This window comes from Microtus oregoni, unplaced genomic scaffold (genome assembly GCF_018167655.1).
Source record: "Microtus oregoni isolate MIOR12 unplaced genomic scaffold, Mior012 000045F_ref0000178, whole genome shotgun sequence".
Lineage (NCBI taxonomy): Eukaryota > Metazoa > Chordata > Mammalia > Rodentia > Cricetidae > Microtus > Microtus oregoni.
This window is the reverse complement of record NW_024543219.1, coordinates 19,121,137-19,137,251: the sequence shown is the minus strand read 5'-3', so window position 1 is coordinate 19,137,251 and position 16,115 is coordinate 19,121,137. Positions and strand designations below refer to the sequence as shown.

General features: G+C 43.9%; 1 protein-coding gene across 1 annotated transcript in view; it reads left to right on the top strand.

Annotated features, from left to right (window-relative positions):
- Window positions 1-1,922: 1,922 nt before the first annotated feature.
- Window positions 1,923-16,115, top strand: part of Lrmda (leucine rich melanocyte differentiation associated) — a 1,010,022-nt gene continuing 995,829 nt past the window's right edge. The window contains exon 1 of the mRNA XM_041634087.1: window positions 1,923-1,974. Coding sequence (XP_041490021.1) covers window positions 1,945-1,974 — 30 coding nt within the window. The 5' untranslated portion in view covers window positions 1,923-1,944. The remainder of the gene's footprint in view (window positions 1,975-16,115) is intronic.

Below are 16,115 nucleotides of genomic sequence, written 5' to 3'. Positions count from 1 at the left end.
TGTTGCCAAGACACAGGGGACAATGACAACCAGAGCACTGTGACCGTTCTCTTGTGTGGAGCTGGCGCCCGCAGTCATCTGTAGGTCTATTGAGCTGTGGTACCTGCCCTGAGAGTGAGATTGGGACTCAGTCTTTCCTTATCTAGTTGAATGATGTTAGCATCCATCTGTGAAAAGGATAGAATGGACAAGTCCGGGGCTCGGTAAGTGATGCTTCACAGAATTAAGGAGAAGGGGCGGGGCGGTGAGACTGTCCGGCTGGTAAAGCTGCCTGCTGCCTGCTGCCAAGCCCGATGGCCTGATTCAGTTCTCCTGGACCCATAGCATAGAAGGAGAGAACCAGCTTCTGAAAACTGCTCTCTGGCCTCTTCGTGTGTGAGTATGCATATATGTCACAATGGGTGCATGTGTGCACGCATACACGTGTGCACACACACAATGTAATAATAATTTAAAAAATAAAGAAGAAGGCAAGGTCCCAGGGAAGCCTCTTTCTGCCCTCCTGTCTCCAGCTCCTTTTCCGTCTAGAAGTGAGTCATAGAAACCACAATTTCACTTCCCTAAGCCCTGTCCTAGAAGCCAAAGCCCCTCTCCCCCAGAGCAAGATTTACATCCCAGACTTCCCACTTGAAACCCTCTTTCTGAGTGGGATCTGGTCATAAAAAACGCTCGGAGGAGCCCTATGTGAGAGGGAGCTATTAGATCCTGATGCCGGAGGAGTCGTGCCTCACTCCCGGGAGGAGGGAAGGCCACATGGGATGGGATGTTGGGGCAACCTTGCTGGGCTTCTCCCTTCAATCTGTTGCACTCGACATTACACCCTAGTATCCAACACGTCTCTGTTTAGCTCTCTCCACACACACGTGCACATGCGCACGCATGCACACACCCACACACTTCTCTTTGAGACAGGGTCTTGCTGGTCTCCAACCATGTCTTTTGCTATAGGAGGGTCAGCTTCCACCCTTATGGATGCATAAGGACTGGTATCCTGAGGGTGGAGGTGGGAAGGCAAGAGAAGGCAGGGAGAAGGTTCCAGAGGAAATCAGGAGTGTAGGAGCTACCTGTCCTGTGCTGGATTACCTGGTCAGGGGATGGCAGTGGCCACTTCTGGAGAAGAAGGGTGGGGTGGGAGGTGGGCAGGTGCTGAGGGCAGCCACATATCGAGTTAATAGCTTTGGTTCTCAATTGTCTTTTCCCTTGGAGGAGGAGAATAAGAGGATTCTGAAATTTAGAGACATTATCAGTTTCCCTTCCCCTAACTGTCATTACTGTTCATCACTGTCAAAGGCTTAGAGGGGGGGCAGCACACGGTGAGGGCATGTGGTAAGAGTATCGGTTGTTTGGGTTGTTTGACCGGCTGGCACAATTCAACTTTCCTTCACTTTCCCTCTTACAAATAGCAACTCCATCCCACCAGGAGCCCCTTTCCCCAACCACCTTCCAGGCCAAAACTGTGGAGGGAACTTTGGGTGAAGAGGCCCCTCCTTCCAGCAATGGAGGGCAGTTACGTAACCGAGATTGTGAAACTCTGGGAAGGCCCAGTTCTGAGCCAGGAACTAAGCACGCCCATGAGGGAGACCTCCTTCATTCCGAAGACTGAGTCTGATGAAAGCAACAAAGTTCTGGGCTTTGGGTTTTAGAGGGAGCACTTCTTGGGGGCGCAGGGACCCAGGGAGGAACCGGGATGGAACCGGGCAGAGGAGCGGAGTAGTCGTGAGGGGTCCCCACGTTAGGTGCAGCGCAGCGCCTCACCTGTTGCGAGCTGCCTGGCGGCCGAGGTTTAAGTGCACCCGGTCTAGTTAAGCAAGCGGTTGCCGCGCAGCCGTGCGCAGTTCTCGGTGGCGGCCGGCGCCTGGGGCTTCCGCCGGTCAGCTGACCGCCCAGTGCGGAACTACACCGCCCACTTTGCTCAGTGCAGCCCGCCGCAGGGTCCCAGCCACCATGGCTGGGATAGTGGTCAGTGGAACTCAAGTAAGTTGGTCCGAGCGAGCCCCATTAGTCCTGGGGCCCAACTGGGGATGGGAGGGACAGCGAGGCCCTGGGTCTCCAAGGCTTAACATGAGCGCCGTCTTCCTCGGATAGCCGCATGTGCAGGTGATGTGTGCCAAGTGCCCACACTTGCTCTAGGTTGAAGAGTTCAGACCCTTCTTTTGATCATGGCACATTTCCTGGCCGTGTGGTGAGCAGCCCAGACCCCTGCCTTCCTCTGTCCCTGGAGCCACACTGATCAACACTTAGGGACTAACTTCGCCTTGAGACCCTGTCCTGGTAACTCATATTTTTCAGGACCCACCAAAAGTGTTTCAGTTTCTTTTTTCACAGTCTTGGTTTTAAAAGAATTTTTGGTGTGCAAGAAAATGTTTTAATAGGCAACCATTTAGCTGTTGATACTAGGGCAACTGTACTGTAAAACAAATGGACTTACATTTCCATTGAGGAAGGGGGCCAAGGCAGCAAAGTGCACAGGGTCACTAAAGCCACAACGTGTCCTCTGGCTGCGTGCTGGTGGGCATCTCTGCTATCAGAGTGATCTTTTCCACAGCTGGTGGAGGCTCGGGGTCCTCTACATTTTTCACTTGGTCTCTGGTTTCTTGAAGAGGTATCACTAGGACATGGTAGTGACATCTTGCCCTACCTGCTTTCAGCCCCATAGTAAGGCCTGCAGTGTTTGGAGAGAACTCCATCAGCCTGAGCAGGGGCCCTTTATCTGCTGAAAAAAATGAAGGTTTCTCTTTTGCGTCCCCTCTCCCTCTCGTAAAGCCAGTGGTCTCACTTTGCCAAGTTCTTCTCCACCCTTGTGAAAGAGTGGTGAGCTTTGAAAGTTCTCCCTTTAGTCTTGTGGTATGAGGGACTAGGGAATTGTCCTTCCTTAGATGCCTAGGGGTTTTACAAATCGGAAACCCAAAGAACGACAGCCGTGCGCATCCCCCAAAGTAAACTCTTTCCTTTTTCAGGAGTCTGGTACCTTCCTCATTTATTGAGTGGCTACTGTGTGCCAGGCACCCTTCAGGTGATGGAAATGAGGTAGCAGCTCTCTGCTGCTCTATTGAGAGCTTTGTCTCCTAGTACTGCTGGCTCTGTCTGGAGCCTCAGACAGGCACAAGTCCAGAGTTGAGGAGTGAGCCCGGCAAACTGCTGTCAGCCTCTGCTAAGTGGCTAAAAAGGAGGATCTGAGCCAGGGAAAGGGGTCTTCTGGGAGTAAGTTTGACTTCCTAGAAAGAGGTGTGTGTGTGTGTGTGTGTGTGTGTGTGTGTGTGTGTGTATGGGGGCCTGCCCCTGTGTGTATTTGCCTAAGAAGCAGGGTCCCTTCATGCATTTGGTGGTCTCTGCATTTCCAATCCCAGCATTCTCTTTGTATAGTTTCTTCCAAGTTCCTGGAGAACTTAACAGTGAGGTCGAAACTTCCCCAGACTTCCTTTTTCTTATCTTGTCCTTCTCAAGACTTGGCGTTTCCTGTGCCCCTAACGGAGCCTGCTGCCCAGGGCTCAGGGGCATCTGCTGACTTGTGGGTGAGACGTTTTGGGCCGTGTCCAGTATTTCAAGATAAAGTACTGGGAGGAGCTAGGAAGCCACAGGGGTATCTGGGGTGTTACAGCATTTAGATAGTGAATGTGAGTGCCTGACTCTGGGGTTAGAGTATTTGCTACCATCAGCTCCACACAATTTATAACAGCACCTACTGTGAGATATAGCACCTTGAATGTTTATGATTCTGACAGAAAGTTCCTTCTTAAAAACCACCTATTCAATAGGGTTCAGTGTAATATTTCAATACATGCATCTAGTATATAATAATCAGAAGAATGGAATTGGTCTATCTATTATAGTAAATGCATATCATTTAGTTGCTTATGCTAGGGGCTTGCAGTCCCTTCTGCTGGTTGTTTTGAATCACACAAAGCATAATAGATTGCTATTGTGTGTTATAGAACATCTGCAGGTACACTCATTGTTACTGTGTGTTTTTTTTTTTTTTTTTTTTTTTTTTTTTTGGATGTAAAGAAACCTTTATACACTGCTGGTGGGAGTATAAACTAGTCAAGCCACTATGGAAATCAGTATAGTGCTTTTTCAGTACACTAACAATAGATCTACTAATTAGCCATGTTATCCCACTCCTAGATACTTACCCAAATCTCTCCATGTCAACATATCACAGAGATAACTACACATCAATGTTTTTCACAACAGTAGTTCACAATGTCTAAGTTAGGAAACCAGGGTAGTCATCCAATAACAGAAGAATGGATGGAGAAAATGTGGTAGATACACAATGGAATTTTTCAGACATAAAAAAGAATAATGTTGTGGTGCTTACAGGAAAATGGATGCAACTGGAAATAATCATATTGAGAAAATTAAGCCAGTCTCAAAACAAAAAAATATTGTGTGTGTTTTCTCTAATTTGTGATATATATATATATATAAAATTTATTTTATTGAGCTATTTATGTTTCTCTGCTCCCCTCCCTTCTGGTTCTTATATCTTTATAGATACATAAATATCACATATGTCTTTTTTTTTTTTTGCTTGCTTGCTTATTTATTTATTTATTTATTTTTTTTTCTCTAAAAATCACTTTAAATTTATTTATTTATTAAGGATTTCTGCCTCGTCCCCACAACCGCTTCCCATTTCCCTCCCCCTCCCCCGATCAATTCCCCTTCCCTCATCTGCTCGAAGAGCAATCAGGGTTCCCTGACCTGTGGGAAGCCCAAGGACTGCCCACCTCTATCCAGGTCTCGTAAGGTGAGCATCCAAACTGCCTAGGCTCCCACAAAGCCAGTACGTGCAGTAGGATCAAAAACCCACTGCAATTGTTCTTGAATTCTCAGTATTCCTCATTGTCCGCTATGTTCAGCTAGTCCGGATTTATCCCATGTTTTTTCAGACCTAGGCCAGCTGGCCTTGGTGAGATCCCAATAGAACATCCCCATTGTCTTAGTGTGTGGGTGCACCCCTCGTGGTCCTGAGTTCCTTGCTCGTGCTCCGTCTCCTTCTGCTCCTGATTTGGACCTTGAGATTTCTGTCCGGTGCTCCCGTGTGGGTCTCTGTCTCTGTCTCCTTTCATCGCCTGATGAAGGTTAATATTCCTGAGGATGTCTATGTGTTTGTCTTTGGATTCACCTTCTTATTTAGCTTCTCTAGGAACATGAATTATAAGCTCAATGTCCTTTATTTATGGCTAGAAACCAAATATGAGTGAGTACATCCCATGTTCCTCTTTTTGGGTCTGGCTTACCTCACTCAGGATAGTGTTTTCTATTTCCATCCATTTGTATGCAAAATTCAAGAAGTCCTTGTTTTTTACTGCTGAGTAATACTCTAATATGTATATATTCCATACTTTCTTCATCCATTCTTCCGTTGAAGGGCATCTAGGTTGTTTCCAGGTTCTGGCTATTACAAACAATGCTGCCATGAACATAGTTGAGCATATACTTTTGTTGTATGATAGGGCCTCTCTTGGGTATATTCCCAAGAGTGGTATTGCTGGATCCAGGGGTAGGTTGATCCCGAATTTCCTGAGAAACCGAAACACTGCTTTCCAGAGTGGTTGCACAAGTTTGCATTCCCACCAGCAATGGGTGAGTGTACCCCTTTCTCCACAACCTCTCCAGCAAAGGCTATCATTGGTGTTTTTTATTTTCGCCATTCTGACAGGTGTAAGGTGGTATCTTAAAGTTGTCTTGATTTGCATTTCCCTGATCGCTAAGGAAGTTGAGCATGACCTTAAGTGTCTTTTGGCCATTTGAAGTTCTTCTGTTGAGAATTCTCTGTTCAGATCAGTGCCCCACTTTATAATTGGGTTGATTAGCCTTTTACGGTCTAGTTTCTTGAGTTCTTTATATATTTTGGAGATCAAACCTTTGTCAGTTGCAGGGTTGGTGAAGATCTTCTCCCAGTCAGTGGGTTGTCTTTTTGTCTTAGTGACAGTGTCCTTTGCTTTACAGAAGCTTCTCAGCCTCAGGAAGTCCCATTTATTCAATGATGCCCTTAGTGTCTGTGCTGCTGGGGTTATACATAGGAAGTGGTCTCCTGTGCCCATTTGCTGTAGAGTACTTCCCACTTTCTCCTCTATCAGGTTCAGTGTGTTCGGACTGATATTGAGGTCTTTAATCCATTTGGATTTGAGTTTTGTGCATGGTGATAGATATGGATCTATTTTCATTCTTCTACAGATTGACATCCAGTTTTGCCAGCACCATTTGTTGAAGATGCTCTCTTTTTTCCATTGTATACTTTTAGCTCCTTTATCGAAGATCAGGTGTTCATAGGTTTGTGGGTTAATGTCAGGGTCTTCTATTCGATTCCATTGGTCGACTTCTCTGTTTTTATGCCAATACCAAGCTGTTTTCAATACTGTAGCTCTGTAATAGAGTTTGAAGTCAGGGATGGTAATGCCTCCAGACAATCCTTTATTGTATAAGATTGTTTTGGCTATCCTGGGTTTTTTGTTTTTCCATATAAAGTTAATTATTGTCTTCTCCAGATCTGTGAAGAATTTTGATGGGATTTTGATGGGGATTGCATTGAATCTATAGATTGCTTTTGGTAGAATTGCCATTTTTACTATGTTGATCCTCCCAATCCAAGAGCAAGGGAGGTCTTTCCATTTTCTGGTGTCTTCTTCAATTTCTTTCTTCAAAGACTTATAGTTCTTGTCAAGTAGATCTTTCACTTCCTTGGTCAGGGTTACCCCAAGGTATTTTATGCTATTTGTGGCTATCGTGAAAGGTGATGCTTCTCTGATTTCCCTCTCTGCTTCCTTATCCTTAGTGTATAGGAACGCAACTGATTTTTTGGAGTTGGTCTTGTATCCTGCCACATTACTAAAGCTGTTTATCAGCTGTAGGAGTTCTTTGGTAGAATTTTTGGGGTCGCTTATGTACACTATCATATCATCTGCAAATAATGAAAGCTTAACTTCTTCCTTTCCAATACGAATCCCCTTGATCTCCTTATGTTGTCTTATTGCTATTGCTAGAATTTCAAGCACTATATTGAAGAGGTATGGAGAGAGTGGACATCCTTGTCGTGTTCCTGATTTTAGTGGGATGGCTTTGAGTTTTTCTCCGTTTAATTTAATGTTAGCTGTTGGCTTGCTGTAAATAGCTTTTATTATATTTAGGTAGGACCCTTGTATCCCTATTCTCTCCAAGACCTTTATCATAAAGGGGTGTTGAATTTTGTCGAATGCTTTTTCAGCATCTAGTGAAATGATCATATGGTTTTTTTCTTTCAGTTTATTTATATGGTGGATTACATTGATAGATTTGCGTATGTTGAACCAGCCCTGCATCTCTGGGATGAAGCCTACTTGATCATAATGGATAATTTTTCTTATGTGTTCTTGGATTCGGTTTGCCAGTATTTTATTGAAAATTTTTGCGTCGATGTTCATGAGTGAGATCGGTCTGTAATTCTCTTTCTTGGTTGGGTCTTTTTGTGGTTTTGGTATCAGGGTAACTGTAGCTTCATAAAAGGAATTTGGCAATGACTCTTCTGATTCTATATTGTGAAATACATTAAGGAGTATAGGTATTAGTTCTTCTTGGAAGTTCTGGTAGAATTCTGCATTGAAACCATCTGGTCCTGGGCTTTTTTTCGAAGGGAGATTTTTGATAACCATTTCTAATTCTTCGCGAGAAACCGGTCTATTTAGATCATTCACCTGGTCTTGGTTTAGCTTTGGTATGTGGTACTTATTTAAAAAAATGTCCATTTCTTTTGTATTTTCCAGTTTTGTGGCATACAGGCTTTTGTAGTAAGATCTAATGATTCTCTGAATTTCCTCTGTGTCTGTGGTTATGTCCCCCTTTTCATTTCTGATCTTATTTATTTGCGTGTTCTCTCTCTGTCGTTTAATTAGTTTGGATAGGGGTTTGTCGATCTTGTTGATTTTCTCCAAGAACCAGCTTTTTGTTTCATTGATTCTTTGGACTGTTTTCTGTGTTTCTATTTTGTTGATTTCAGCCCTCAGTTTTATTATTTCCAGTCTTCTACTTCTCCTGGGCGCGTCTGCTTCTTTTTTTTCTAGAGCTTTCAGGTGTGTTGTTAAGTCCCCAATGTATGCATTCTCCGTTTTCTTTAAGTGGGCACTTAGTGCTATGAACTTTCCTCTTAGCACTGCTTTCATTGTGTCCCATAGGTTTGAGTATGTTGTCCCTTTATTTTCATTAAATTCAAGGAAGACTTTAATTTCTTTCTTGATTTCTTCCTTGACCCAGGTGTGGTTCAGTAGTTGACTGTTCAGTTTCCATGAGTTTGTCGGTTTTTTGGGGGCAGCGTGGTTGTTGCCTTCTAATTTTAATCCGTGATGATCTGATAAGACACAGGTGGACACTGATATTTTTTTGTATCTGTGGAGGTTTCCTTTGTTTCCGAGTATGTGGTCAATTTTTGAGAAGGTTCCATGAGCTGCAGAGAAGAAGGTATATTCTTTCCTATTTGGGTGGAATGTTCTATAGATGTCTGTTAAGTCCATTTGCTTCATTACCTCCAATAATTCTCTTAATTCTCTATTAGGTTTCTGTCTGATTGACCTGTCCCTTGGAGAGAGAGGTGTGTTGAAGTCTCCTACTACTAGTGTGTGTGGTTTGATGTCTGCCTTGAGTTCTAGTAATATTTCTTTTACATAAGTAGGTGCTTTTATATTGGGGGCGTATATATTCAGGATTGAGACCTCCTCCTGATGAATTGTTCCTGTTATGAGTATAAAGTGACCGTCTCGGTCTCTTCTGATTGATTTTAGTTTGAAGTCAGTTTTGTTAGAAATTAGTATGGCCACACCTGCTTTTTTCTTAGGACCATTTGCTTGAAACACCTTTTCCCAACCCTTTACTCTGAGTAGGTGCCTGTCTTTGTGGTTGAGATGTGTTTCTTGCAAACAGCAGAATGTTGGATCCTGTTTTCGTATCCAATCTTTTAGCCTGTGCCTTTTTATAGGTGAATTGAGCCCATTAATATTAAGTGATATTAATGACCAGTGGTTGTTTACTCCGGTTATTCTTATTGCTTTTGGTAGTAGAGATTGTCTCCCTTCTTTGAGATGTGCTCGTGAAGGGTCATTAGATGCCTGGGTTATTGTAGGCAGTGTTGGCAGTGTTGGATTCCTTGGGTTGCGATTTTCCTTCTATTACTTTCTGTAGGGCTGGATTTGTGGCTACGTATTGTTTAAATTTGTTCTTATCCTGGAATGTTTTGTTTTCTCCATTGATAATGAATGATAGCTTGGCTGGGTATAGTAGTTTGGGTTTGCATCCATGGTCTCTTAGCTTCTGCAGAACCTCTATCCAGGACCTTCTGGCTTTCATAGTTTCCATCGAGAAGTCAGGTGTAAGTCTTATCGGTTTACCTTTATAAGTTACTTGCCCTTTTTCTTTTGCAGCTCTTAATATTTTTTCTTTAACCTGTATATTTTGTGTTTTGATTATTATATGGCGAGGAGATGTTTTTCTTTGATCCAGTCTGTTTGGTGTTCTGTATGCTTCTTGAATATTTAAGTGAATATCTTTCTTTAAGTTGGGAAAGTTTTCTTCCATAATTTTGTTGAAAATATTTTCTGGGCCTTTGAGCTGTGACTCTTCTCCTTCTTCTATTCCTATTATTCTTAGGTTTGGTTTTTTTATTGTGTCCCATAGTTCCTGAATGTTTTGTGTTGAGAATTTGTTGGCTTTGCTGTTTTCTTTGATCTGTTCGTTTATTTTCTCTATGGTGTCCTCAGCATCTGAGAGTCTTTCTTCTAGCTCTTGTATTCTATTGATTATGCTTGTTTCTGTAGACTCTGCTCGTTGGCCTAGATTTTCCATATCCAGCTGGTCCTCAGTTTGTATTTTCTTCTTTGCCTTCATTTCAGTTTTCAATTCTTGAACTGTTTCCATTACCTGTTTGATGGTTTTTTCTTGGTTTCCCAGGGTATCATGTACGTATTTACTCATTTCTTCAAACTTTTTGTTATACTTCTCATCCATTTCTATAAGGGCATTTTTTACATGTTGTTTAAGGGACTCTATTATCTTCATAAAGTCGATTTTTTCCACTTCTTCTGTGTTAGGTTGTTCAAATACTTCTGTTGTAAGATCATTGGGTTCTGATGTTTTCATGTTGTTTTTCGGATTATTGGGAGAATTCTTGCCTTGGCGCCTGCCCATCTCCTCCTATTGATCCTATCCAATGGGTCCTTTAAAAACCGGATCAGGTTTCCCTGCTGGCCAAGGGCTCCGCTTACAAAATGCCCTCACTCTCTTTCGTGGTTCCTGCTGCAGGCCAAGAACCCTCTCACCCCTCTGAAGGATCTTCAGGACAGGACCAGGCTCCCCTTGTGCCAGTGACCTGGCCAACCAAAGGCCTACCTCTTTGATTCGATTGTAGTAGGGCGATCTGCTCTCCTTATTGCACGCCTGTTCCCGCCGCTTGGGTCTGCCTCTGCGCCGGTCCCCGAAAGCCTCTTCCTGTATGCGGTGTTGCTCCGCCGCGTCTGGCCGCCGCCGCTCCGCCTCTGTGCGTCTGGCCGCCGCCGCTCCGCAGCGTCTGGCCGCCGCCGCTCCGCCTCTGTGCGTCTGGCCGCCGCCGCTCCGCCTCTGTGCGTCTGGCCGCCGCCGCTCCGCCTCTGTGCGTCTGGCCGCCGCCGCTCCGCCTCTGTGCGTCTGGCCGCCGCCGCTCCGCCTCTGTGCGTCTCTACTGTGTGTTATAGAACATCAGCAGATACACTCATCGCTACTCTGTGCTATAGGACATCAGCAGATACATCATTGCTACTGTGTGCTATAGGACATCAGCAGATACACCATTGCTACTGTGTGCTATAGGACATCAGCAGATACACCATTGCTACTGTGTGCTATAGGACATCAGCAGATACACCTATTGGGACATCAGCAGATACACCCATTGGGACATCAGCAGATATGCCTTGTAGCATTTGTGCCTCTTGCCAATTAACACTCTAGTAAACCTATCTACCCTGTTATCAGGTAGATCTTTTAATTAATTAATTTATATTATTTTGGTGCTGGGATTCTAACCCAACGCTTCTGCTTACGAGGCAAGCATGTTACCATGAAGCTACATTTCCAGCTCTAGGTTTTTCTTTAACAATATTTATTTTTACTTGCATGAATTTGTGTGTCTGTGAGTAGTATGTGGGGGTGCCCAAGAAAGGCAGGAGAGTGCATCATGTATTGTGTTGGTTAGATTTTTGTCAGCTTGACAAAAGCTAGAGTCATGCCTCCCTTGAGTTCTCGCTTTGCCTTTCATCAGTGGACTGTGATCTGGAATATACAATCCAAACGAACCCTTCTCATCGAGTTGCTTTTGTTTAGTGGTCTTTAGCGCAGCAATAGAAAGCAGACTAAGACAGATTTCCTGGAGCTGGAGTTCCAGGTAGTTGTGAGCTGCCAGACATGGGTGCTGGGAACAGAACTTGGGTCTTTTGGAAGAGAAGCAAGTACTCTTAACTGTTGAGCCATTTCTCTAGATCTATCATGATCCCTCTTTTTTTTTATTATTTTATTTTATTTTTTTTTTATTTAAATTTATTTATTTATTAAGGATTTCTGCCTCATCCCTGCAACCACATGATCCCTCTTAAAGAGGAAAAACTTTATATATGATTGGATATAACCTTTCCAGTGTTTAGAGAATATACATCCTAAATAAAGGGATGGTTTAAGTGCAAGGAAAAATTCCAGTAAACATGAAAACGATTTAGAGAGATGCTGGTGACATTTGTCTGATGCTATATTGCTGCTTCTGGGGTCACCATGGGCCAGTGGCTGACATGCAAGTAGGAGGGTTGGTACTGTCCCATCATTTTTTTCTGTAAAGTCTTTTTAGTCATCATGGGCCTGACCTTATTTGGCTTTTCTTGGTGTGAATGCTTCATTTATATTCAACATTACATCTTCCTTTTTCCATTAATGTATAACAGCTACAGTGTGTAGCATGAATACAGTTACAGACATAAATGTAAACTTGAAATTTGGGCACTGAAATCTTTGGCCCAAGAGACAATGAGAATAACCAATCCTTTCCATGGGGATATTGGTCTGAAACAACAGATATTGATTGGGTGACCTCTCCGCAACAGAGATGGCGTCTTTCGTATGTTATTTTGCTCCTACCATACAGTACAAAGGCAATGATGCTGCCTGATCCCAAAGACCATTTTGTGAGGATGCAGAAGATGTTGGGCACATGGCTGGCATTTATTAAATGTTATTGTGCTATCGTAACTACTTTTGATGGTAGTTGGTGACAGTATTTGATAAATTTAATAAAGAGAAAGCAGGGCTGGGGATCACTCAGCTAGTAGAGTGCCTGCCTGCTTACCATGCACAAGGCTCTAGGTTTGGTCCCCAGCATAAACTAGGCAGGAGGAACAGAAGCCAAAGGTCATCCTCGGCTACATAGTGAACTCCAAGCCAGTCTGGGCTACATGCAGCTCTCTAAATGAAGAAAACAAAAGGGGGAACAGGCCCCAGGACATTGTGACTTATCCAAGGAAGCAGCTGGTGGATAGCTATGCTGGTGCTCACAAATGAACCCAGAGCTATGCTCCCTGTGATTGCAAACCCGGTAATAGATGGGGGCCCTAGATAATCTGATGACTGACAAACTTAACACATTAGAAAGGGCCCAGAAGCAACTGTCCTGATGGTAAGCAGACATTTGCGGTCACTTATACTTCAGCTGCCTTTACAGCTCTGCTCACAGGGACTAAGTATGTGTCTGGGCTGGGCATCTACTCACACATTCTCACATCTTTCTCCGCTTTCTCTCTGGAGTGCTCTTTGCCTAGATTTTTTTCCCTCTCTTCTCTGCTCTCCTCTACTGTCCCCTCTTCTTCTCTCCCTCCCCCTTCCTTCTCTTTCCCTGTCCTTTCACTTTGCCTTTCCCTTTCCCATTCTCCATCTCTTCCCTTTCCCTTTCTGAGACAGGAACTCATGTGACCCAGGCTAGCCTCAAATTTACTGTGTAGCTGAGGACAATCTTGAACTTCCAGTATCTTGCGTCTACCTGCCACGTGCTGGGATTACAGGCATGCACCGCTGTGCCCACTTTATGCAGTGCCAGGAATTGGACCCATGCATACCAGGCAAGCATCCTGTTGATTGAGCCACATCCCTGATCCTAACTTGGTAAATTTTTGTTTGCCTGACAATGATGTTCCTTCCTAAAATATAGAATGTAGGAATGTTGAAAGTGCAACATTTTGTCCTTAAACTTAGCCTAAACAGATACAACGACTTCTGGTCCATCTGTGACCACATCTCTTGTCTTCATGCTGAAGAAGCCATTGCAGTTAGAAGCTGCCTGCTGTTCCAAAGCTTCTCCCACCAGAAGCACATCCTAATCAACTTTCTCTTCTAGTTAGTGGTTCCTCTGCTCTTCAGTGACTGCCTCTGCTTTGAAGGCTTTCCCAACTGGTGTGATCCCTTCAGCCTGGCCAGCCTAACCAACATGTCCAAAAACTGCTGGCTTATAATAGAGTGGTCCTATGTGGCTTGCCAGAATGACTCGTGCTAATCTTGGAGCTTAGGGGGTCTTCATCTCTGGAGAGTGAGAACAAACTGTAGTTGAAATTTCCTGGTGTCTGAAGGGGTCTTCCATTAAAAGCACCTCCTGACAGAAGACTGGTTTAGGAGCCATCAGCGTCTATTGATCAGAAGCACCCGTACCTGTGTGGGCTTGTAAGCACTCTGTGGTTCCCAAGTTGGGAAGTCTTTATTCGTGAATCAGAACTTACCCATGATCCATTCTTAAGTATCTGTGTTATGTTAAGAGGGCTGTGGAGTTCTTCCCTATGTGAGAGTTAGAACTTAATAAGCTGGGTCCCCACTAGATCTAATCCTTGCCTAGGCTATGAAGACATGGCTCAGTATCCAGATTTAAGGCTAAACTTCCCTGTTTTATATGTCACGGAAATCTTATGTATTGATGTACAAAACAGTGGTGGTACATGCTGGGTTTTCTCATGGACCTGGAGGGTTAATATGAATTTACAGAACAAGTTACAGATTGAGACTAACCCCCTATATTAATTGGGACCTTATAGTCCCAATCTTTTCTTGGTGTATGATTTCCATCTCAACTTCGAAACAGAACTTACTTTATTGCTTTAAATGATGCAAAAAGAATGGATCTAATATAGAAAGGGGACATCTAGCTATATTGAAGTGAGATCCCATTATTATTATTATTATTATACTTTAATATCATATATGGTATTCATCATATCAATATCTTCCTGAGTCAAAATTATTTTTTTGAGCCATTAAGATGATTCAGTGTGGGTAAAAGCAGTTGCCATTAAGCCTGATTTTCATCCTGGGGATCTACATGGTGGAAGGAGAGAACTTCAAGTTGTCTTTTATATAGCATGGATGTGCCATGGCACACATGTGAATAAACACACATATTCATACACACACACACACGAGAGAGAGAGAGAGAGAATATATGTTATACATTATTTTGTTGTGGTCATCTTTTAGTGGTGTACAAAACATGGCTATGCTACTCAGACTGGCTTTGAGCATACTAAGTTGCCCCGGCAACTGCTTTGCCTCCCAAGTGCTGGGACCACAGGTGTGTGATGTCACCACCCATCATTATTAGCTGCTTTTTCTATCCTTTCCTCTCTCACTTTCTTGCTGGATGAAGTTACTGAAATACAGTGAATGGGAAGATAGAAAACATGAGACATTGTGCTGCCAATAGTTTGTCTCCTTGTAAGAGAAGAGGTGATCGGTGCCTTGAAAAAAGACATGGCTTTGTAGTTCTGAGATCTGTCATTCATAAGGCTCCATCAGTCCAGGATGTCTGATGACCACCATGTTTTCTTCCTTACTGAGAACCATAGTGCGCTGGAGTTCTGTCAGCCATCCCAAGACATCATTGTCTGTCTGTACAGAAGGTAGGTTTGTGGGAATCCAGGATCAGTGTTATAGCTACTTAAAGGGCCAGAGTTTCTATCTGGTGTTTGAAGGTAGTATAGTTCAGTAGTGTTTCATACCTGTGTACCTCTTGGTCACCTACAATGCATGCTTTTCTGCCTGCAGTCCTAAAAATGGACTCCCCAAACTGAGTGGTTAGAGTAGAGGGAAGTGCCCTGAAAGTCTTCTCAGGAGTTCTAGGATCGAATTTCAGTTAGGCCTTTTAATATTTGGAAATACATATGATATGCTTGAATGATTATATAAATAAGATAAACATAAAAAGAATGCTGAAGGACGCAAAAGACTTACAAAAGCTTTCTGGCTAGAGGGTGCCATGTACACTGCTGAGGAAAATGCTATCAATGCAGCCTCACCATGCTGTGAGTGCGATGATGACCAGAATGGCAAGATATGGCCATAGTTGTGTACAAGGGTGGCGTGAACACTACGGGGTTAACCAATCAATCACGGGACTTAAGGCCTGTTCCACATGAGGAAACTCATGCTTGGTACTGTGAATCTGGCCAAGAGTGCATGGTTGGTGAGCACCTTAGGGATGAACTGACAACTGCTATTCTGCTAAGCGAACATAATATCAAACGACTCTCTGAATTCACATCACTGTACCCATAGGTTAGTGCAGCTCTCAGATGTCAGAGAAGTTTCTTTCTGTAGTTGAAGGAGGTTAGTGAAGCTCCCAACTGTTCAAAGTGCAGAGAGTAGGTGTCATTGGAGGGCTAAAATCGGACATCTACATCCCTCTTCCTTCTTCCCCTCCCCCCACCATCAGGGACTATCAGGAAGTGGGAGTAGGAAGACTGTAAGAGCTAAAGACAGGGAGGGCTGGCGTGAAATAGTGTTCTCTGGACAGGACGGGACCATCATACTCACAGATGGTCAGCAGGTGTGGTCACCGTCACAAGACCTGGACAAGACCAAGTCCTCCAGCATTCCATCATGGGGGCAAAGCTCAGGAGTCGGCATCCTTAACTGAGGAACTGTGGACAGTTGATGACATTCTGGGGGAGGAAGAGTCAGCTTTCTTTAAGATGTGGCCCCTGGCAGGGCAACCGTGCTCTAGTGTGTGTTCCACACCGAGGAGAGTATGGTCAACATAAATCAAAGTCGGAGGTGGGAGCTTGGTGTTGTGTCTGGGAGGAGTTGGGGTG